This window comes from Bacidia gigantensis, assembly GCF_019456465.1.
Source record: "Bacidia gigantensis strain McMullin 20006 chromosome Unknown contig_74, whole genome shotgun sequence".
Classification (NCBI taxonomy): domain Eukaryota; kingdom Fungi; phylum Ascomycota; class Lecanoromycetes; order Lecanorales; family Ramalinaceae; genus Bacidia; species Bacidia gigantensis.
The window spans coordinates 1,369,703-1,393,587 of record NW_025408613.1 but is presented as its reverse complement, the minus strand read 5'-3'; the positions used below and the strand labels follow the sequence as shown (position 1 = coordinate 1,393,587).

The 23,885-nt window shown below is 37.5% G+C and overlaps 8 protein-coding genes across 8 annotated transcripts; 1 reads left to right on the top strand and 7 right to left on the bottom strand.

Moving 5' to 3' along the window:
* Positions 1-154: 154 nt before the first annotated feature.
* KY384_000804 (uncharacterized protein) lies at positions 155-2,217 on the bottom strand (the record flags this gene model as incomplete). Its single annotated transcript, XM_044809338.1, has 4 exons — positions 155-573; positions 646-1,020; positions 1,834-2,046; positions 2,112-2,217. The coding sequence occupies 4 exons, from the start codon at positions 2,215-2,217 to the stop codon at positions 155-157; spliced, it is 1,113 nt and encodes a 370-aa protein (XP_044665325.1).
* A 534-nt stretch (positions 2,218-2,751) lies between these two features.
* KY384_000803 (uncharacterized protein) lies at positions 2,752-3,192 on the bottom strand (the record flags this gene model as incomplete). The annotated part of the gene is made up of 2 exons (XM_044809337.1): positions 2,752-3,032; positions 3,090-3,192. The coding sequence occupies 2 exons, from the start codon at positions 3,190-3,192 to the stop codon at positions 2,752-2,754; spliced, it is 384 nt and encodes a 127-aa protein (XP_044665324.1).
* Positions 3,193-3,754: 562 nt separating this feature from the next.
* On the bottom strand, positions 3,755-4,475 carry KY384_000802 (uncharacterized protein; the record flags this gene model as incomplete). Its single annotated transcript, XM_044809336.1, has 3 exons — positions 3,755-3,884; positions 4,033-4,315; positions 4,370-4,475. 3 exons carry the CDS (start codon positions 4,473-4,475, stop codon positions 3,755-3,757), a joined length of 519 nt encoding a protein of 172 aa, XP_044665323.1.
* A 1,106-nt stretch (positions 4,476-5,581) lies between these two features.
* On the top strand, positions 5,582-6,280 carry KY384_000801 (uncharacterized protein; the record flags this gene model as incomplete). The annotated part of the gene is made up of 1 exon (XM_044809335.1): positions 5,582-6,280. One exon carries the CDS (start codon positions 5,582-5,584, stop codon positions 6,278-6,280), a length of 699 nt encoding a protein of 232 aa, XP_044665322.1.
* Positions 6,281-6,412: 132 nt separating this feature from the next.
* Positions 6,413-7,017, bottom strand: KY384_000800 (uncharacterized protein; the record flags this gene model as incomplete). Its single annotated transcript, XM_044809334.1, has 2 exons — positions 6,413-6,840; positions 6,900-7,017. The coding sequence occupies 2 exons, from the start codon at positions 7,015-7,017 to the stop codon at positions 6,413-6,415; spliced, it is 546 nt and encodes a 181-aa protein (XP_044665321.1).
* Positions 7,018-7,506: 489 nt separating this feature from the next.
* On the bottom strand, positions 7,507-8,091 carry KY384_000799 (uncharacterized protein; the record flags this gene model as incomplete). The annotated part of the gene is made up of 2 exons (XM_044809333.1): positions 7,507-7,916; positions 7,974-8,091. The coding sequence occupies 2 exons, from the start codon at positions 8,089-8,091 to the stop codon at positions 7,507-7,509; spliced, it is 528 nt and encodes a 175-aa protein (XP_044665320.1).
* An 871-nt stretch (positions 8,092-8,962) lies between these two features.
* On the bottom strand, positions 8,963-9,270 carry KY384_000798 (uncharacterized protein; the record flags this gene model as incomplete). The annotated part of the gene is made up of 2 exons (XM_044809332.1): positions 8,963-9,123; positions 9,186-9,270. 2 exons carry the CDS (start codon positions 9,268-9,270, stop codon positions 8,963-8,965), a joined length of 246 nt encoding a protein of 81 aa, XP_044665319.1.
* A 1,468-nt stretch (positions 9,271-10,738) lies between these two features.
* Positions 10,739-11,260, bottom strand: KY384_000797 (uncharacterized protein; the record flags this gene model as incomplete). The annotated part of the gene is made up of 1 exon (XM_044809331.1): positions 10,739-11,260. One exon carries the CDS (start codon positions 11,258-11,260, stop codon positions 10,739-10,741), a length of 522 nt encoding a protein of 173 aa, XP_044665318.1.
* Positions 11,261-23,885: the final 12,625 nt, after the last annotated feature.

Genomic DNA, 23,885 nt, shown 5'->3' with positions numbered 1-23,885 from the left:
GACTGATTCGCTACCCAGTGAGAACTCAACACAAACGTGCAATGCTTCTTGATGTGCGCCATCCTCCACCAGGAATATGTATTCAATTTCTAGGTCATCAATCATTCATAGGCACGCGCTTTGCACGTTGTACTCGGCAGATATGTACACGACACTATTTCGCACATAAATGACAAGGCGGGCGGTCAATATTGGTGTTCATCATACACGCTTCACATACTCCCAAGGCCGAATATGAAGTCGCACTGTCGTATGTGGGTTGGGGCTCGTTTTTTGAGTCCACGACCTCGTTCTTTAAATCTACGACCTCGTTTTTCGAGTCCACGACCTCGTTCTTTGAATCCAAGGCCTTGCTAGTCGAAGACACAGGCTTATCTTTCGAAGGCAGAGGCTTATCCTTCGAAGGCAGGGGCTCAAAGCGACGGGTCTTGAAGTTGAAATGCTCCCCATATTCCCGGCAGAACATCATTTCGTATTCGCGGCGTGTTTTGGTCCCTGGACAGTATGGAATCAAATACTTGTATGTTTGTCTCTTGAAACCGTGTTCTCTCCGCTGAAAATAATCTTGACAGCCTAAATGGTACGTTGACGTTAGCCTTGGCTAAGTAAATCTTTGATATTTATGGACAGTGTATGGTTACATACCGCAGTGTCCGTGCCCCTTCTCTTCGATGTCAGCTAGCTCCTGCTCACTGTGTTCTTTCCATTCGAACTCCTCCGTCTTCTCATTGAATGCCTCCTTATATCGAAACCTCAATTTGAACTCGTCCATTTCCAACTCTTTCCTCATCGTATTTCTTTCGTCTCGAAGTTTAACCCAAGCAAGCTCCGCCGTCTCCCAAGGTTGCTGGAAAAAATAGGGGCCGTTGAGTTCTGGATCTTTCGCCCTCAATCTCTTCATCAACGCCTTTGCTTCTTCCATTGGTTTGTCCAATTTTGGAAGCTCAGTGCGCTTGCTAATGATCGCTTGACGGAAATATTTCTGCCCATGGCATAACTCGTTGCCTTCACTGTCGAAGTCTTGTGCAAGAGTGAGCCAGCATATTTAGTTTACAATTGAAGATCACTTACCGTAGTATGCAAGATCGTGTTTCATGGTAAGCATTTAGCAAGGAAGGCACTTGATATGAAATTATTTAGATTGTGTGAATTTAATATGAAAGGTTGTGTAAGATTGCGCAGTTTTAAAAGGTCAAGAATTATGGAAAAAGACAAGAAAAGTCCAGGGCAAAGCGCTCATTTATACACCTCAGAGGCAAATTACATATCCGTACATCACGCAACCATTCAACGTATCTCCAGCTCGTATGGCGTAAACAGCGAAACCTCAATTGTTCCATACCAATTCCAAGCTGCCTGGATCACCAGAACAGAAGACCGGGTAGCCTGTCTTGAAACCAGTCTATTTCGCAAAATTACAAAGACACACGGCTCGAGGCTGCTGTGACTGGTGGTTCCGATGCAGTCACGAAATGTGCGTCATGAAGAGCATGAGTCGTCTTTAAGTGTCCACTCGAGTGCATCAAAGTCCTTCGAAAACCTTCAAAGAGAAACTAGATGGTGTTCTTCTGTCATGTTTCGCATGGTCTCATGGGAGGGTAGAATTGAGCTCTCCATTTGCTTTGAATTATAGAAAACCCGTAGTGCCATCTGGCTCTATAGATGCATCAAGGAGTTGGCTCGATACGACTGATACTGCTCAATCAATGATCAGACAGTTCGAATCTGAACTATTGAAAAGCCCCTTTGAGCGGACTAAGACTGCGCTTTAAGTGCCGGCTATGTTCGTTCAGCACCTCATTAGCCGATCATAAAACGCCAACCCTTCCCTACAATCCTCTATCTGTGCCTGCACACCCTTGATACTGCGCTTCACCTCATCCAATTTCCGCTGAGTATCTTCATATTCTTTCCGAACATCCGACGACAGGACTTTCTTGAAAATGGAATATTTCTTCACCTGCTGCTCCAATTCCTCTGCTTGAGCTTGGAGTGGGTCAAGCTCTTTCACATATCTTACTTTCCGGTTGTTGACGGACTCTTTGACTACAATCGAGAATCAGGCTAGTTAGCGGATATTGAAGAAGTCGGATTCTCTATTGAGGACTCACAATCGACTTTCATCCTCTTAGTGTCAACACCTGAATCTGCCCAGAATTCTTGTACTAGAGTGGCGCGAGCATCCTTGAAGTGCTCGCGATTTGTATGTGTCTCCATCTATGGCGGACGTCTATTGAGGATCGTGTAGGGGCCTTTTGGCGGGCCAGCGTCGGTAGAAGGATATTTAAGCTGGAATTTGTGCTTGCGTGGCAGATTCTGAATCTGGCGAAAGACTGCTAATTTTGAGCAAAGAAGATAAGGAACATTCGCTCTTTATGCGAAGTTCGCCTTACGTACGACTTCGTATGCTTTGTCCATGTCGTACGAAGAACCTGAAATTCTACCAAGTGAAACAACGCCTTTAATACCAAGGATAGTGCCTTGAACCTCAGATTTAGACGCTTCCAATGATGAAGGAGCACTTTCGGTTCGCAAGGTCATATGTGAGAACAGCTTTTAGCTCCAAATTTGCTATGACCTAAGCAGACTCTTGATATCATCTGGCTTTAGAGATATTGAGGAAAATAGCTCCATACGAATGATATTGCTTAATTAATGATCAGACAACCCGCATCTGAATCATAGGAACTGTTATTAAGTACGTCACACCTAATGTTGAGGTGCCTGCAATTTTGTCTCACCAACGCATTTCTATTGCCCGATTTGAGTAAAACGCTCTTTACTTTGCCTGAGACCCTCAATCTTTGTCTCCAAATCCTTAATATCGCGTTGCATCCCATCCAGCTCCTGCTGGTCAGCCTCACGCTTCTTCCGAATTTTCAACGACAGCAACTTGTAGAGTCGTAATTCTTCAAGCATCTTGATCCATTTGCAAGGCCCGTCCACTTCCCTCTTTAGTATCTTTGCTTGAGCTTGGAGCCGGTCCTTCTCCTCGAGACGACTTGCCTCTTCAAACTTGGTATAATCTATGACTATGACAGGATATTAGCAGGCAGTACAGACATTCCCATTCTAGACCTCAGACGCACGTTGATTTCTTGTCGCAGCGAGTTTCGCGGTTGACGCTGCTGTGGGTACGCTTGGCGGGGCGGCGCGACGTCTATGAAGGGCCTCAGCAAAGATCTCTGCCATTATGATCTCACGAGAGACTGTTGAAGATCTTCCAAGGATCTTTGCGTAGGGCAGCGTCCGTATTAGGGGGTAGGCCAGCTAGAATAGGGACTGAGTGATTAAGTGAAAATGTGATGTGGTATTGAATGAGCTGCTAGTGACGAAATGAGACAAAGAGAGACTTCATCCTTTATATCCGTTCCCTGAATTCCGTCTCTCACAAATATTCCAAACTAGACGTAAGACCTTCAATCCTTTGTTCATGTCGTACAAAGACTCCGAAGTCCAACCCAATGAAACAACGCCTTCAATGCCAAGGATGGTGCCCTGAAACTCGGCCGTAGACGCTTCTAATGGTGAATGAGAACTTCCGTTCGCAAGGTCTCTTCCATCGCTACGCTTTGGAAGCAGCAAAGCGCGGCTGTTGATTTGCGGTCGTAGTTGGTTTCAACAACATATGCATGATTCAAACATATGCGTGATTCAAAGCGGTGTATCTGATTGCCCGGTCATAATGTGAGAGCCCCTTTGGGTTTCACAGAAGCTATTGGATCAATAATACCGTGGCAAATTGGGCGAAGTTTCACTCGGCCATGTCGTGAAGCTCTTCATTCGTTTTGTTCACAAAGAAGAAAGCTGACATCTTATCATTCCTGAAAACCTCGAAGTTCTTACCTTGTTCACAGAATGTTGGGTCATTGATGTTCCACGTCCTAAATCTTTCATATCAGGCAATTAGGTACAGGGTCGTTTCACTACCGAGACTATGCAGCGTAGTACCGTATTCTTAGTCCTTAATGATCATGCTCAACAGTTTCATGTTCATGTACTGCATTGTCACCCGACCATGGACGCAAAGACTTGGTGTACAATTCTCCACCATCAACTGCAGTTATCTGCTTCAGACTCTCAACGTGCTGCTGCAAAAGTTTGATTTCGCACCTCAGACGGATTGCCTTGCGCATAATGTCGTCTCGTTCTTTCCGAGCTCTAGGCATCAGCCCCTTCAAAAATCCTGCTCGCTCAACATTCCCAATGCTTTCAGTAACGTTGTCCGCTTTCTCCACCAATTTATCCGCATCACATTGTAGCTTTGCGATTTTCTCGAGATCCTCAGCCTGAGATCGCCTAACTTGATCGAGGACTTTCAATGCTCATTAGTGAGTGTTTAATAAGTTTTATCTGAGAAAATGCTCACTTTCTTGTATTACTGCGCCTTCCGTGATGCCCCATTTGGGGGGAGGTGTATCTGGTGAAGTGCTGCGAGATTTCTCCGCCATCTCATTGATAAACGATTTGGGCATGATACTATGATGATCCCAATCGAGACTGTGAAGTAAAGCTCAGGTAAGAGGGCTTTCGAACCAAGAATCCTTTACTCGAGGAAAAAAGTCGAATGTTTTACAGAAAAGACTTGACAGTGCGGTAGATTGCAAGTCACAGGATTGCAGAAACAAAGCGAGGACTTCACGCTTTATATGTTCTTCTTGGAGAAAGATTGTTCGAGGTGCTTCTCCAATGAGCTCAAACCATTTGCTTATGTAGTACAACAAATGTTACGTATTCACAAGTGAAACATCGGCTTCGGCTTCAAGGCCCCCATCCTGCAATTCAGTCAGAGACGCCTCTGCTCGAGACGAGGGATTGGAAACTCATCATTGTGCTACAAGACCCTCTTAATTGCTTTCACTAAAGAAGCAGCTGAGCGCGACTGCAACGCTCTTTCATGGTACATGATGAAGCTCGTGTAGACCACAAGAACGTGATCCCACCGCCACTTCTGATGCAGACCAGGCCTAGTGGTCCACAAGCTTTTAGAGTTCTCGTCCTCAACGAGCAGGCAGCCGATGATGAGACGCAAGGAGGGACAGTCAATGGAGTAACCCCCTTTGTTGGACTCCTCGAGTGATCTCCTGACATAATCTTGGCCGCTGAGACCTAAATAGGTTGCGAGCAACGTACATCGATCTTTGAGAAAGATGAAGCAGATCTTCAACTCTCCAAAGCTGAATCTTTAGGATTTTACGATGATGAGGGGAAATGATCTCCGTGTTCTGCACACATTATTGACATGGAATGGCTTATCAGCGCAGAATCACTTTTGCGCGTTTCACGCAAGCGAGGAGTGACTGCGCAACAAGCCGCCTGAAGAATTGAATTAAATGAGCATTGTCGAGCCGGTGTTGGCTTATAAGCAGCTCGTCCGTGTTCCAACACTAGTTGGTCGTCCTGTTCAACATAAAGCCCGTCATCGTAGTTTCAGCCTCAAAACAGACTTTGCGACATGCGCTCTTCTACCCGAGACAATTGTATATCAACTCCCCAGCTCGTCCATTTGAGGAACGCCCATCGCAAGACAACGAACCAGTCGCAGTACGCAGCCTTGAAGCCTTATTCACGAATATCTATGATGCACCACTTCCTCACCACCACCCCCCTCCTCCCCCTCTTCCTCTCCACCCTCCCCACCCTCGCCCTCGCCCACCCAGGCGTAGCACCCCCACCCCCAGCCATACCCAAAACCTCCACCTCATCCACGGCTTCCTCATCCCAACAAACCAACCCACCCTCAAGCCACATCCCCGCCAACGGGATCACCTGCGCCACAGCCAACGAAACCGCGCACATCCTGGACGCCAACACGATCTCCCTCGTTCAGTCGGGCGCAAGCACGCGGTACCAATACTACCTCACAAACCAGAACACCGAATCCGACATCGCCGACCCAGCGCCAAGCTGGCCGCGCGAATTCGCCCTCTCCATGGTCGCATCCTCCTACACCGTGATACCCGCCCAGGGGTGCCAGTGGGAAGATGGCGTATTACTCTACGCGCCGATATCGTACCCCGGCACCATAGCGCCGACGGAACTTGATGGCAACGGCAAGCCGAATGCCGTGGGGACGATCACGCCGGATATTGTGGTGTTCCAGACGCCGGTGCGGGAGCAGGATGCTGATGGTGTTGCCCAGGGGGCGTGGCTGCCGGGCCCATTTTGTGCGGTGTTGACGAACTCGGATGCGGGGGCGGGGGAGCAGTTGTTTGTGCAGGGTGGGGATGGGAGCGTTAATGAGAAGGTGGGCGGGTATCATCAGTGTAATGCTGCGTGATGCTGCGACGACGGCGGAGTGGAGGGCGTTGAATGGAAATGGGGGGTGTGTGTAGGATGTGCGGGGGGGATCTGGGTGTTTGGAATGAGGGGGGAGGGGGGAAGAAGGAGGGTGTGGAGATTAGGTAGAGTTCTATGGACGAGACTTAAGATTCACCTCTTCTTCTTGCCCTCTCTCAGAAGCCTTTTCTTTGGGTTCCTTCGTCTTAAGCCATCCAAAGAAACACTGCCGAAAACGTTTCCAGCGATACTGGCGACGGGCCTCCTTACGAAATCTCTGCAGCTGCAGCTCATCCCCCAACTGTGTCATCGCCTCGATCCTGTACTTGCAAATAATATCAAACCGATATGACAGAGGGTCTCTCTCCTTCCGGCTGCATTCGCGATCTTGCGCCTCCTTGAGAATCAAAGCTGCCTCCCTGAACTCGTTATCGAGTTTTTCAAAAGAGCGCTGGATCGATGGGACTTCCCTGCTGTGTTGTTTATCGATATGGTCGATGGAGATGGAATCTTCTGTTTCGAGGATTTGTTGGTAAGTTGCTGTGATGTGAGTCATGAGATCTGTGCATGCCAACTGTGTTAATATATCGATTAGCAGGGGAAGTAGGTCCAGGACTCACCTTCGATAGTCTTGTCGTCTTTGTACTCACGTCGCGCCTTTCGCAGATCGTTGCGGGCTCTGCGATACTGTTTCTCGAGCTCTGTCTCGAGCCGAATGACCCCTTCATGGATGTACATGTTGGCAACGCACTCATAAGTGTATAGTGTAGAGATGAGGGGTGAATAGGGACGGCTGATGGTTTCGCTGAAGATACTCCGTGGCTTGCGTGACCTTTCTTTTGTACCACTTCGGACTCCCTACGGACCTAAGATGCAGCGAATTCAATGTCACAAGCGCAATTTTTTGGCTGTAGATGAGACAGGGGTTGTCGCGACATGAATTCTTGGTATATGGCGATAGGAGATCGTGCCAAACTCGAATACTACCGGTCTGATTGAACGATCTAAAATTTATAAGCTCGGGAATGCGCTTCAGAGTTCCGCATTCATGCAGTGATCAAATGAGTTTTCAGCAAACAGACTATCTTGTCATGGAGAACAAAGGATGCCATTTTGTGTTTCGATGACCCGAACCTCTTTGTCCATCTTTCATCAACTAGTGATTCTAAATTGGGGCGTTCGTACAAACATTCTTTGCTTCGAAGAGCGTCAGGAATGTACGGCCTTTCACCGGACAAGATCATTACGTAGACTGTCCACTCGACCTTCCTTCCTCTTCAGGCGCCCTCTTCTTACCCAAAGCCAAAAACGTTTCCAGCCAGAATTCCCATGTCGGGCCTTTGTTCGGAATGACTGTAGGTCCTCCTCGTCTCTTCGCAAATGACACTTCAGTATCACATCTCTCCTGGCATCCAGTAAAATCAATAACAGGGTTTCTTGAACCTCCGCTCCCCACTTCTCCTTCCTCGCCTTCGTGCCGTAATCCGCCGCTTTCGCGAAGTGATGAATCGCATTCTTACTATCCCGCTTGAGGGTTGAAATTTGTCGCTTATATTGCTGCTGGATGTGATCCATGCCAATTGTATCTTTTTCCGTGACCATCTGCTCGTAGATCTTCTTCATTTGATCGATGATGTCTGCGATTGCCTTTTAGTCGAACTGTTAGTAGCTGAAGCTTGGGGTAAGCGGTTAACCTTGAGCAATACGCTCTGCTGCGCCGTGACGTCTAGCTTTTTGCAAATTTGCGTAGACTTTAAAATATTTGTTCTCGAGTTCCGTAGCAAGCTGCGAGTCCATAGAAATGTGGTCCATACTTTCTGAATACTAAAAAGGGAGAATCGAAGGTTGTTTACGGAAGACGCTTTGTTGCAGAGTTCTGGAGGAGGCTGCCTATTTAAGGTCTTACGTCTTCCGTGCTCCTTCATCACCTAGAGCCATAGCTGGTGTTTGCTCACTTGGTCTGAAGCAGGCGTTGTCGCGGAAGCGAATGCAAAGGTATGATGACTGGTCGTCCCGTACCCCTCACGAAACACACGCAGTGAATTGTTACAGCGGGGGACATTTGTTAGCTACGTACCACTCAGGCGTCGTCGCAAGGGAGAGATCAGATATCTCGCAATTCGCAATTGATCTTCGTGTGTGATCCGACCAGACATACTTTGAAGACCTAATCAAGTTGATTTGTTCGTTCCTCGGACGCTGAATCTACGGAGGCTTAGGGCAAACCGCCGGCTTGTGAAGCACTGAAGCATTTTAAGGAGATCATCATATCTTCAGAGTGTCTAACGACGTCTCAACGTTGCTTGATAATGATGATCATACGAGAAGACGGAACGGTCAGAGAACAGCGCTCCTTCTATACCCACCACTAAATTCCCACAGTAACACATGTCTGAAGCTAAGTATCCTACTTTGCCACCGCCACAGCAATCGTGACACAGACACTCATCACAGCCCTTACCAAGTCTTCACCACAGCTCCTCACCCGTCATTGTCTTCTGATCCCAGCAATAGATCTTCACAGCCTCCGTGACACGGCTCTGAAAGATCAGGGTGCGAAAACGCGCCAAGAATAACTCGTAGCGCATACATTTCCTCTTCACATCCATCTTTTCGTAAATTTCTTGCTCTCGATTCGCTAGTTGAAGTGCTTGCTCCGGCGCGCATTCGCGAGCCGTCTCATTTAGCTTTCGACCGCTTTCGTCCACTCGTCACGGCTGTTGTCAAGGTCTTGCTTGATGGTTAAGATCTGTTGTTCGTGCCATTCTCTGATGCGGGCGATGCCGTCGATTTCTCGTTCGTCGAGCATTTGGATGTAGAGTTTTTGGACTTTGTCAATGCGGTCTGTGGATTTTAGTGAGTATGTACACAGTGTGAAGACTCGATCTTGGTTTAGTGTGGCTCACATTTGACACCTATGTCCCCATACGCTTTGCGATATTCTTTTTCTAATTTTGTTAGGCGTGGGGTGGCGTCGGGTGAAGAAGCCATAGCGATGACCGTTTTCTTAGTCAAAGTGTGAATACTAGGAATCCTGCTTCTGGGATGAGTTCTTACACGAGCATACACTCGCTTGGGCTAAACAACAGCGCACTTATCTATGCTCTTTTGAAAGCAGTTGCGCAGACTGTGATCTATGGCTTTCTTAGTGTCTAAAGTGTTGATTAAAAGAGTGTCATTGGGGTGGTCATTTCAGAAGTGGGGTGAATTTTGGAGTGAAGTACCCCGAAGTGAGGCGAATTCCACTCGTGCTCTCGTCTATTGAATGCATGTACTGTTTTCAGAGCTCTCCATGTTCGTTCAGTAACGCCAAGAATCAATGATTGTCCAAATAAGTCCGCTTTATCGTGGAGTTTGTGAGTCAAAGAAGCAATCGGGTTTCTTTGTCTGTCCTTCCACAGGCAATCCTCGAATAGAATGATTGAATTAGAGCATTGTGCTTGGGATTGGCTCACTATTAGCATAACATCCCAGTTATATCAAGACAGAGCCCGCCTTCCCATTTTCTAAAGTCATCCATTCAGTGCTCCTTGTTTCAAATATATTCAAAGACTTTTCAGTGTCCGTAAACTCGGTCATCCTTTCCTCGCGTATCGCAGACATGCAGCTCTCTACCATCATCGTGTCCATAGCAGCGCTATCGCTGACATCAGCTTTCCCCTCCAACCACACGGCCACCCTCGAAAAACGCTGGTCCTTCCCCTGGATTGGCGCTCACATCTACCCCGATTGTACCGCGACTAGTGACCAAGGTCTCACGGGCGATCGCTACCCAAAAGAAGATTCCAGCCGCGGTGGGCGATGTACCGGCGACAGCCCCAATTTAAAGAAAAACTCGTGCACGAATTGGACACCCAACACGGCTTGGGTGGGAGTAGATTTTGGTGAGGATTATGCGGGGCATGCGTGGTTCGATCATGTGAATGTTCACAGGGAGGCAGATTGTAAGGGACCAGTGGTGAGAGTGTTGAAGAAGAAGAATGGGGGGGATCAGGGGAGTTGTGATTTTTGCGATGACAGGATGTATTGGGTTAGTTATATGCCGAGGTAGGGGTGCTGCTGGTTTTTCTTGTATGATCTCTTGCATCTTGTATTCTGGTCAAGAAGTCACTGATCTCTTGCTATATTGTTTTAAATCATGGGCACTCTATTCGTAATGATGATCTTGGTAATTTTCTGTTGATAACTCTTGTGTGTGTCTCGATTCGATACCAACGTTGGGAAACAATCAGCAAACCTAAACTTGGGCTGCATGAAAACTCGATCTGGACTTTTTCCTTGATAGGCCTATCGATCATGAATTTAAACGGGGTCAATAACGTCCCGGGCCTCTCTGTTTCATAGGCATGCATTTTTCACATTAGCTTTCGTAAGCTACTAGTTGACAGGTGCAGCAGTCTAAAGTACAAGACTGATCAATATTTACAATAGTGCGTATGGTCTAATGATTTACTATTTCCTAATCATCCTCGATCTTCCTTGACCAGGGCGTGGCCCTACACCCGTCTGGACCAGCCTTGCCGAACTTTTGGTAGTATTTGGCTGCCCAATTTCGCTTGTATTGTGCAACATAGACAGTCTTCTGAGCCGCTTTCAAATTATCCCGAGCTATCTTTCTTTCCCTTCGAGCCTTATTGAGTTCCTGGTCAGCAGAGTCGAAATTATCCATAACTTTGTTGAGTTTCCGCAGGGCGTTCTTGAAGTCAACTTTAGCCTGTTTGAATTCCAATTTATCGGCCGAATTGAGATGATTCCTCTCAGCCAGCCTTGATTTCCTTCTATCAGCCGAGTCAAACTCTCTCCCTGCGGATCGAAAGTCATGGTCAGCCACCGCAAATTCTCTCTTGGCCAACTCAAGTGCCTTTTCGAATAAATCGAATTCATTCTGGAGTGGGGTCAGATCTCTTTTCGCTTGCCGAAGCTTCTTCTCCTTGTGTTCGAGATAATGCAGATCTAGCTCGATGTAGCTGTTAGACTTCATGATTCCCACGAGCAAACATTGGGAGATCTGGATGTGGGCCTACTGCAGGGGCCTTTATCTGAATCGTGGTTTTTGGGGTGTTTCCTGGGACTATGTCAGCTCAACAAGATGCATAAGGCATTGAGGCTCCACGCACTTCCACTTGGGATCATCGTCAGGGTAACAATGCCACGCCTCTTTACCACTTCCAGGGTAATGGTCGCATCGCTCGACAAGGCATACTCTACAATCGAAGCAACTGGGATATTCCCATGTTACTTTCATGACAATACACATAGTTGATCTTGTAGTTCAAAAAGTCTTTTGTTGTGCTTTGCTCTGCTTAGGAAGAATCCTAGATTTAGTTTTGGAGAAGAGCGAGAATTCATGACGTTTTGTAGTGGAAGCAAGCGCAGCCGGAGGTGCAGCAAATTATTGTCCGATGGCAAGAGGACGATGCATGCTGCATTGCAATGATGATACGGACAACCTCCTTAGACTCTCGGGTCACCCAATAAACATACCAAAGCGGCGGATTGTGTATGGGTTTTGCGGGACAAAGTGGCTGGGTAAGATTATATGTTTCTCTTGGCCGCGTCTCCAAGACCTAGAAGGCATCTACTTGTTCTCATTCGCTCCTGTGGAGGACATGTCACAAGGGATAATCACACAATACGAGCTGAACCCGTAGATAAGCGAATGGGTACCGAGTGCTTCATCAAATGATGCCGCTCAGGTGATGCATGGTCCAAACATGTATGGGAGCAAAGTGTGCATATCACCATTGCCCTCGTACCGAGTCATCTGAAATCGCAAACTTGAAGTCCATATAAGTCAAAGACTTTCTTCCTGTGAAGTCATGACAGGTGCATGACAGATACCTGAAATCTCATAGTACTGCTGCAAACGAACATCAAACGCTAGTGCACTGGATGTATGTACCTGCAGCCAATCCAGCCTCCGAAGGAAATGATCTTGAGACGCTTGAAGTCAATCCCCAAAATTTGTTTCGAACAGAATGCACCCTTTGCCAAGTTCGAGGTTGCAAAGATCTCAACGACTGAAGGCTATGAATGAGGAAGTAGGCGATACATCGAGATAAACCATTCGCATGACCAAAGAGCAATCGAATGAGGGGTGATATGCACATTAAATCACGACAAATTTCCGCACAATAGATGATTACAAGCATGGAATGTGGTAACTGTCGGCTTGAATAGAGTGCCTGCTAACAAGTTTCAGCGTATAGAATTTGAATCTGCTGTAGGGGTGGAGTGATGTCATGTATTCAAAGCTGCCCAGGACTGTCACTTCCAAATAAAATTGCGACTTGTAGTTACTTTAATAATGTGACACCATCTCCTATTCTCGCAGGCAAGTTTCAAGCAAGGCTTCACTAGATAGAGCATGTAAAGTGTAGGTCGAAAGGCATTTCCCTGGTTGATTCAGGATTCCTTCAACGGACGCCTTGATCTAGTGCCCACTCGGAGTGGACTTGCCATATGTCAGGTATGAACGTTTGGCCCGATCGCGTCCTTGTCTCAACTCGCGAAGGCGGTTTCTAGCAGAATCAACCCTATCCTCGAAGGCCCAGCGAGGCTCGTAAGCTGTAGCACGATTCCATTTGCTCAGCGCGCGTTCCGCACTTTCGAGTGCGGATTGGGCATGTGGGAGTGCGAGATCATGGGCTCGCCAGCTATGAAGATCTATCACAAAGAGGTGATTGTTAGATTTGGGCTTTTCGGGTAGGGATTGCTTAGAAAAAAAATGGGAGCATACTGCAACGGCCGTTGTTGTTGATTCGATCTTTTCTGAATTATGGTCAGTTGAGGTTGTGAATCATTAGATTATAGAGTCAACGCACTTCCAGTAAGAATTGTACCCAGGATTGCAATTGAATTTTTCCTTGTCAGTTTGAGGAGCCCTTCCACACTCCTCGTAGACTTGGTAATCCTCACATCCGAAGCAGTCAGGATGCTTCCAGGTGATTTTTGCAACTCTACACATGATGAGCTAGTGAACTTTGATTGTCAAGCTTCTTCGTAATTTCTTCAGCAGTGGTGAAAGTTAAAACACCATCAAAGGGATCCCGCTCAAATTTATCATAACGCAAAGTAGCACAGACCGCAGCCTGTTGTCGTACAACATTGCTCGTTGTACGACTTCGGTGACACAGTCGCGTGGTGTTGGGACTTAGATAGAGCTAATGACAACGGGGTATTGGTCATGATCGCTAGAAGGAGTGGAACGAACATGCTAACCAAACATTCACTTTCCCCCTCACCGAAATACGTTTAGCCAAGTCAGATGTCTCCTCAATTTAAACTCCCCTGTTGCGAACGTTACACAGTCACTGAGCCTCTAGCTGAAGATGCTTTTTTCTTAGATGAAACCATTGAAACCCCCACCTCGACGCTCGTGCAGAGGTAGTACAAAGCCAGTACTGCAGACTTACTTCAAAAATGACATAGGCAAGTGGCCACCCTGGTATCAGGCGGCCTCAATGCACAATGGTCAATGCGAGGATCAGATCATCTGATTCACACATTTTCCGATCTTCTCATCATGAGATAAATCCAGTCGGCAAGCCGATAATGCTATCGTGTTTGAAGCGAATAGGACTTGATAGCATTGAAACGGATGGTACATATCGGCTCAAGGTATGAAATTGAATGTACTATCTGCCAAACAATGTAGAGCGTCTAGCCTGATAATAGGAAACGTGGGGGCGTCCACAAGAAAGTCTTCTGGAAGGACTAAAAATATATGTACAACTTTGTTTCATCGCAAATCATCTTGGAAGTTGAGAATGGTCGCCGCAATTGCAGAACATTTATTCTTCTTGTATGTGAATAACGCATGATTTGCAGACTCAGGGGGTATCGTGTTTCGATGCCCATCGAAAGAAGGGAGGAGGAATATAGGCATGACTTCTCAGAAACATACAGCAATGAGTAGCGGAAGACTGCCGAATGTTTGTCAAAAAGCCCTGAAAAGCTTCAGAAAGCTCATCTATGATAGAATATGTCCCTGTCGATCTTGGCTCCATCGAGAGCGACCGAGGGTCGGTTAGTCTGAACGTGGCCACGCCAAATAGAATTCTAGCGCGTGTGTTTAGGGGTGTGCGCCCCTGGAGGGCTCCTTTAAGCGGGTTTTCGCAGCTCAGCCAACCCCCCGTTTTGCCCCTATAGATTTGGCTTGGCCACGTTCAGACTAACCGACCCTCGGACTACCTTCATGGCTGAGACTGAAATCCGAACCAGCTCTTTTCCAGACCTTCAAAATCACAACACCTAAGTCACCTACCTTGTCCAGAGAGCAGAGGCGTTCGATGTTTGTAGCTCGCGAAAGCTGCGCAGCAGCTTTGTCTTGGCATAAAAGCAGAACGCGGAATTGAAACCGCGCTGCCTTCTGTGGACGAGGGCGCTAAATGGCTTAGCACAGCTGGGATATTTATCTGTAGTAGTAGTTAGATAAAATACTATCCTTTGTCCAATTAAGTTGTCTTACTTTTTTAGTAAACCTATATAGGACTTACTAGCGTTGTAATCGTTTATTATTTATTATTATTTATAACTTTTTCTAATTTTATTAAATATTATTTTTATTACTTTTAGACGCTAGGCCTTTAATATTAGAGGCTATTTTCTTTATTAAAATTTGCTTTATTTTTAAACTATTTTATTATCTAATTTCTAAATATCTAAATTTTAAACTATTACTATTAAATACTAAATACTCCTTTTAATATATTATTTATTCTAGGTTAAAAGTCCCCTTTTTAAAATCTTTTAAACCTGCTATTTAAATATTTTCTACTTTAATATTAAAAGAGTATATAGCTAAAAACCTATAATATTTTTATATTTAGGAAACTAGTTAGTTAAAGGGTTTTTTATTAAAGAATTAATTAACTATAAATTAGAAATTAAGTTAAAAGCAAGTATTAGCTAAAGCTTAATAGGAGGATAGCTAAACCCGCCTTTAGCTAGCTAGAACTTAAGTTATAATTATTTATAATATATACCTATTTAAAGTTTTTAATTTAATTATATTAAACTTTTTTAAAATAGACTTATTATTGTCCGCTAGACTATACTAAAGAATTCTAATACTTTAAGCTTCTTTCCGAAATAGATAAAAGCAATGTTAGTTTAAGGAAAAAACTCCTAGTTCTATTTTTACTTTAGTAACTAGTAGCTTAGTAACGCTTTTTAACTTTATTTTTTTATTATTTATATTATAATTAGAAAGTCCTTTACTAATATAGTTACTAACTTAAAATTTACCCCTCTTTAATAAATTCTAGTTTTTATTACTTTTTATTTAAAACTTTATTTCTATTTTATTATCTTTTAATAAAATACTTTCTTTCTTTATATTAATATATCTTATATTAATACCTACTATACTAGACCTAGAGTATAAGTAGACTAGGCTAACTTTTACTTTCTATAGAATATTTAATAAAAATAGGAAAGAGTTTATAGCCTACTAACTATATAAATATAAATATAAAATAAAAAAGTATTATAATACTTAGGGCTATATTTTATTATAACTATATATAGAAGATTTATAAATACTTTTAATTAGTAACACTAGAAATTAGTATAATAGTAACTTTAATACTATTAAGCTTTTAGCTATACTAAACTTTATTTTAAATATAGTTTAGAACTTTAAGACTTTTTTTATTAATAAGTTCTTATCTAAAATTATTAATATTTCTTTAGTATTTTTTAATATAAATTTAGCCTTTTTTTATTAAAAAAAAGATAAGTTTTTATTTATTTTTTACTAGAGAATTATTAATATTATATAATGTTATAAAGGTTAAATTTAGTTTTTAGTTTTTAGAGCTTTACCTTTTAGTTTATCTAAGTTAATAATTTTAAATACTATTATCTATAGTTTTATTAAAAGCTTTAATAACTTAAATCTAAAAAAGGAAATTATTTATAGATTAGTTTTAGCTAAAAAATTATTTAGGGGAATTTATACTTTTACTTAAATAGCTTACTTTATTAATATTAAGCTTAAGAAATTAGCTAATAAAGAAACCTGCTACTATTAGTTTAAGTTTTTTTAGAATTTCTATAATTAGTTTTTATTAAAGCTAGAAGTTAAAGCTTTTTTAGTTAATTATTAAGTATTAAAGTCTAAATTTTCTGCTAGTTTTAATTAGCTAATCTATATTAATATTTAAAATTATTTATTTAAGTAAATTTAGTTTTAGCTTCTATATTATATTAAATATATTAAAGCTCTTCTTTAAGTTATAGATTTAATATAGTATCTATTATTAGCTAACTTTAACTTTACTAATATTTGCTCTTTTTATAGTTTATACTAAAAATTTAGTTTATTTTTATAAAAGCGTCTAAACTAATCCGTTTCTAAAAACTTTTTTATTAATAGCTTAAAAGTTTAAAATATAAATATAAAAGCTTTATATATTAAATATAATAACCTAAGCTATATTTCTAAAGATTACTTTAGATATATACTTCTAATATAGGAATAAACTTATTTAAAAAAAATTATTTTTAATAATAATTTTAAAATTATTTTTATTAAAGTATCCTATAGCTTATATAATAGTATTATCTAACTATATATAGATAATTCTAGAACTTTTTTATTAAATTATTATTTAATTTCCTTTAAAATAGCTAGTTTTAGTTTTAGAACGCTTAATATATTATTTGCTATATATTATACTAAAGCTAGAGAAGTTTATTATAGTAATAGATCTGCTGTTAAAAAAAGGCTTTATATAAAAGAAAAAAACTATTTTAATATATTTCTAGCCTTATTTATAGAGCTTTTATCCCTTTTATTACCTCTATAAGCTTTAGCTTAGGGCAAAGAACACTAGAAGAAGAAAAGCTAAAAATATTATAAAAAAAAGTAAAAGCTTTAGCTTTATATTAATATATTTAACTAATTATTTAGAATATATAATAAAGTTTTAAATATCTATAAAATCTTAAAAAAATATAATATAATTATTATAAATCTTTTTACTTAGTTTCCTATAATATATATTAAAGTTAAATAGCTTTTAACTAAAGTAGTTAAAAAGTATAATAAGTTTAAAAGTAAAAAAAAAAAAAACTTTAATTTAGGCTTTTAACTTACTAGCTTTTAGCTTATAAACCCCTCTATTTTTATTGTTTAAAGTTATCTGCCTTTATAATAAGTTTTTTTCTAATTATAAGTAAATTTACTTTAGACTTTTATTCTATAACTAGCTTTTCTATAAATAATTACTCTTTAGCTAGTTTTATTATAAATAAAAATTTCTTAACTTATTTTTCCAATTTAGCCTACTTAGTCTAAAGTTATAAACTAAGCTAATATATTTTATATTTTAAGAAAGCTAATATAGGCCTTTATAAAACGCTATACCTACTTTTTTAATTTTATATTTAAAAATAAAAAGGCTTTTAGGATCCTTTATATTATTATAAAAGTAAATAGTATTATAATATCTTTAAATAGATTTTTAGTCTAAGCTAATTAAAATAGTAATATAAATATTTTTTCTACTACTTTAATCTATTTATTAGGCTTATAACTTAGTTTTTTATTTAATATAAGCTTTTATAAATTATTAATATATATTATAGATTATTAAGAAATCTTATTTTAATATTATATATAGCTTATTATAAAAGTTAAAAAGATTTATTAGGATATTTATTATTTTATTATATTTAAACTTATTATTATTAATAAAAAAGGTAAAGTTAAATATATTTTACTCCTACTTAGAATTCTATAGCTATATTTTATAAATGCTTTTTTATTTATATAAAAGTTATCTATAATAATAGGCAATTTTTTTTAAGAGAAAAGCTTTATAAAATAAAAGGTTTTAAAATAGTTTTTTATTATAATTATAATTTATTTATATATTCTAAATTTATTATAGCTATACTTAGTAGTTTATTTAGCTTTATTTTAGTAATTAAAAAACTTAATTTTAATAATAGTAATATTAATTTTAAATTAAAAAATAATAAAAGTAATAATATAAATAATATATTAAATTTAGTTTTTTGCTAAGTTTTTAGTAGAACTCTAAACTATCTAATTTAAATAAACTTTTACTTGCTTATAGTTTTATTAATATTAGCAATATATTTTCTATTCTAATATTATCTTTCTTTAAAGCTATTTTACTAAAGTTTTTTCTATTTTTAAACTAAGTTAGTTAATTATATACTTTAATATATTAAAAACCCTTTAGTATTAAAATAGTTTTACTAAATTTTTTCTATTTAAAAAAATAGTCTAACTAAAAAAAGTAGAATAAAATCTTATACTAGTATAATTAAAAAAATAAGTTAAAACTAAATACTTTAATAAAGTTGTTAGCCCTTTAGTTCTAACTTATAAAAATAGGATTTAAGTACTTTAGCTCTTATATTAATATTATTACTTAAATAAAAAAAACTTTATTAATTTACTTTATATTAATTTTATTACTTATTATATTAGAATTATCCCTAAAATAAAACTATTTATTATTTAGTATTAATATCGCTAGCTTTTTTATATCTAAAACTAAATATATTAACTTATATTTTAAAGTTTATATAGTAGCATCTATAAACTAATAAAACCTATAATTAGTTAGTTTTTAAAGTAGAATATTTAACTTTAAATAATAAATAAAGTTAAAAACTTAATTTTAGAAAATAAGCTTTATATAATTATAAATTATTTAAAAATAAGTAAGTTATTACTTAGCTATTATTTAAAACTTAGTTTAAAAATTTATAATTATTTTTTTAATTTTTAATATAAAAGTTTATTATCTATAAACTTTAAATATATTTACTTTATAATTTTATTTTATTTAGTAAATAAATACTTTTTCACTTTTTCTATATTTAATCTTAATTAATATTAGCCTACTAGAGTATAATAAAAATTATAGTTTATAGGATTTACTATAATAGAATATATCTATTATACTTTTAAATTTATTCTACTACTTTATATAGAATTATCTTTATTTTATTCTAGATTTAATATATTTTCTTTTTTAGTATTCTATATAGATAATTTCTTTATTAGGTTTAAGTTATTTATAAACTAGTTTTATTTCTTAAAATACTATTTCCTTTTAAAAAAAAAATAGGTAAAACTGTTTTTATCCTTTTAAAAGCTCTATTTATTTATTAATACTATTAATACTTTTAATATAACTTATATTATTAGAAAATAAATTAAAATCTTTAAATATTATATTAAAAAAGTTGCTAAATAGCCTATTCCTAAGGATTTGTTTAAAGTAAAAGCTTTTTTAAGTACTATTAAAATTATTTATTACTAAGTTAAAAACTTTATAAAAATTGTTAAGTTGCTATTAAAGTTAATAAGTAAAAATTTTAAATAGCAGTAAATATTAATAGAAAAACTTTTATTTAAAATATTGAAAATTAAATATATAATTAAAACCTTAATATATAAGATTAATATTAGTTTATAAATCTATATATATACTGATACTTCTTATTATAGTATTAGCCTTATTATTATTTAAATATTCTTAGAGTAAAATATAACGTAATATCTATTAGTTTAAAATAAAAAAAATTAGTAAAAAGAAACTAGAAAAAGTTCTAATACTTTATAATTCTTTTACTTTTAATACTATTTAAATTAAATATTTAATTTATAAGAAAAAGTTTTATATTATAATAAAATATACTAAAAAATATAATTATTTTTATAAATATTTATATATATTTATAATTATATAAACTAATTATTACCTTTTTATTTACTTCCTAGGGTTAGATTTATATAAAAATATTTATAGCTATTAAGTAAATTTTTTAAAGTATTTAAATATTTAGATTAAGTATATTCTAAAGCTTTAAAATAAAATAGTAGATAGGTTATTAAAAACTATTTTTAATTTAGATTATACTATTACTTTAGTAATAAAATATTTAAGTAAAGAAATTAAAAATTAAAAACCGTAATAGGTCTAGAAAGATAAAGTAAGTAATTTTAACTAGTTCTTTAAATTTTTTTTACTTTAATAGTAAAATAAGGTTATTAATTAAAATAACTTTAATAGTATATTTATCTTTAACTTTTAAATAGTTTTATTATTTAGTTTTAGTTAAAGTAATTTTTTACTTATAAATATCTAATTTTAAGTAAATATTTACTAAAGGTTATTTTAGTTTAAAGAGATTTATATTCTTTTTATAATAGACTATTTATTACCCCCTTCGCTTAATTTCCTATAGTATTTTTTTTAAATATTATACTTAGAACTAAGTTTTATAGTATTATTATAAAGGTATTTACCTTCTTTATATACTAGAAGAAAAAGTTTAGAGTATTTTTATTAAAGTATATAATAAAAATAGTTATTAAGTAAAAGCTAGCATTATAGCTTATTTTTAAAGTTAATATTATTAGCTAAACTAAACTTATAATATAGAGCAATATATCCTTAGTTATTTAGAGTATATTAAATATAGCCCTGCTACTAAGTTTTAACCCCTTTACTTTATTTAGGTTATATATTTTTTTAACTTATAGATATAAACTTTATTAAGCTTTTAAAAACTACTTTTTCTAGCAATTATTATATCCTTAATATAGTTTACTATTTAATATATTTTTTTAAAGCTTATACTATTAAGGACTATATAATAGGCAATATTATTTTTTGCTTTCTAGACTTTTTTACTAGCTATTAAAAGCTATAAGCTTATTACTTTAATCCAGGTTAGTATTTTAATAATTATAACTTTTAAAAGTTTTTTAAAGCTTATAATATTACCTAGAAGTATTCTTTTTTAAGTATAAAATATATAACTAGAATAATTAAAATCTATAATAGGATTTTAGAAAAAGTATTATAGAAGCAAATTTTAACTAAAGTTATTAATAGTTTTATTACTAATATAAATAAATAGGATAAAAAGCTTTTTAGTTTAATATCTAATATTAATAAAAAATTTATTACTTACTTAAATATATTACTTTATGGAATTATTTTTAAAGATATATATCTAATATTAATAATAGCGTTAACTTTTTTTACTTTTCTAAGATAATCTATTATTTAGTAGGTTAGTCTATTACTTTATTTTATTTCTTATTATCTTATAATATAATAGTATTATATCTATAGAATATAACTTTATAACTTAGTTATTTAGAAGTTAAATAAAAAAAAGCTAAAGCAAGTAAGTTAATATAATAAAAGTATTAAAAATATTTATTATTAGATTAGGAATTTAATTATATTATAATAGTATTATAAGGATATTAAAAAGCTAAAACCTATATAGCGAAAACCTTTCTAGCTTTTAGTATATAATAATAGAAGGGGTATTTCTTTTACTTTAATATAAATTAATAATAAAAAAATCTATAATTATTTTTATAGTAATTTTTTTAAGCTTTTTAAGTTTAGAACTAGCTATTTAAAAAACGGCCTTTTATTATTATTAATAAAGCAAATTATTTCATTATTTAAAATAGTTAAACTATAGCTACTACTTTTTTTTTTTAAATATATAGTCTATTCTATCCCTAAAATATAGTTAATAATTTCCCCTTTTTAATAACTAACTTTAATAATACCCTTTAAACTACTTTTAAAACTATTTTAACTTTGCTATGTATAGAACTACTTCTATAAGTTAACTAAAAGTAGTTTTAGTTTTAAAGTTTTAGAATTCCTGCTTCTAGGAAGTATAGTTATAAAAACTTTAAAACCTTTATATATTAGAAATTCCAGCTTATAATAAACTTATATATAGGAAATCCCTAATTTAGACTTTTTTAATTTTATTATATAATATGTTATTAGCTATTATTTTAATTAGCATTTTCTTTTAGTATTTTCCTTTTTTATTTAGACTTCTAGTATAGCTATAGAATATTAGTATAAGTTTTTAGGCTAGTAGAAATAGCTTATAATAATAAAGTCTTTTTAAAGCTTTTTTATACTTAGTTTATATAATACCTAGGGCGGTTTTTACTTATATCGGTAGAATATAGGTTGCTAGGGCTCTTTTCTGTTTTATAGGGTCGTATAGACGAGGGCGCTAAATAGCTTAGCACAGCTGGGATATTTATCCGTAGTAGTAGTTAGACAAAACACCATCCTTCGTCTAATCAAGTTGTCTTGCTTTTCTCCTTCAGAAAATTCAGTCTCGTCCGGAGTCTTCAATCCATATCTCACGCTTCCACGCCACGACCGTCACGCACGCATGATCTCGACAAGTCTGCCTGGTTCACATCTTCGTATCACGGAATTCGAGACGACTCTCTAGCGAAGAATGATCAATCGGGGAAGCAAAATCGTCAAGTTTAGCTATAGCGAATTGAGCACGGCACAGCTAGCCTACAATCCGTATGCACACAAGGCTTGGTCTCAGCGGAGCTATGGACCTTCGAATGAGGTGCAAGCTTGCGGCTGCCCTAAGCCATTGACTCCCATGAAGATGAATACATGAGCCAAAGTAGAGCAAGGAAACATAACGAATCCTCATATTTTTACGATGAACATGCAATCGAGTTGCGTATACAGAAGCATACATAGCGACCCGCACGTTACGCTACGATCATCCGCTGTCAGCGTCAGCATGTTGGAACGTGGCTTTGCGTGGGTATCCAAGCCCGAAGCGGGAAAAGATCTACAGGGCCTCTAAATCTTTGGTCCAAGCGCAAGGCTGGGAAGCTGTCAATCAATCTGATCAGGCCAATCGAGCCAATCTAGCGGGGCTAAAGCTGCATGAAACACCGATCCAGGAACTATCGACAAACGTGCCGCTTCCCAGAAAGCTGATACGACGCTCGCTATGATGTGATTGGGCGAGATCATCGGTACCACGCCGCATTCCGTTTCCTGCTTCAGGCGGCTCCATCAGATCTCTCTCGTCATTTAGGTCGTATCGCGAGCGCTCGGTTTCACACAAATGCTCCATGCCCGCGACGACAGGAGGACCTTTACACAAAGCAAGCTCAAGATGAGTCTACGTCCTACAGAAGCATGTCGAATTGTGCCACCTTGTACCATGGCAATGTGAGCAACCTGCAGCATCTGCGTAATGGCGACGAACGAAACCACCAATAGGCCTAAAGCGGCTTTCCTCTACCCCACCAACGGGATCTCATATAACTTCAATGCGGTCGATACATTGAACACCTCTTGGACGTCAAATTACGAGCAGCCTGTACTCAGGCTATGGTGCATATTGTCAGGTCAATCTGCTCGTTCAAAGAGTGAGCCTCTAATTCCCCCCCCAACCCACCCATACCTGGATCAGAGGAATGGTCTTGGATTCTAACGGTGCTGACGACAAGTGCAGAATACCAGGCAAATGTTCCACAGAATGGTTCTCAACCTTTTCACCTTAACTTCGGCTCCTCAGGGACCTGCGATTTCGTGATCCTTGATTCAGCCCAACAAGGTCAGCGCCTACAATCTGCCTCATTCAATGTTCAAATCGGCACAAGTGATGCAGTGAAGACATACAGCGCTTCACCAGATACTGCTGCATCCACGAGCATTGCTCCAAGCCAAACGACATCCTCTTTGGCCTCAAGTTCAACTCCAGCCCCATCAGAGCCTGCCTCCACCACAATTTCTCCT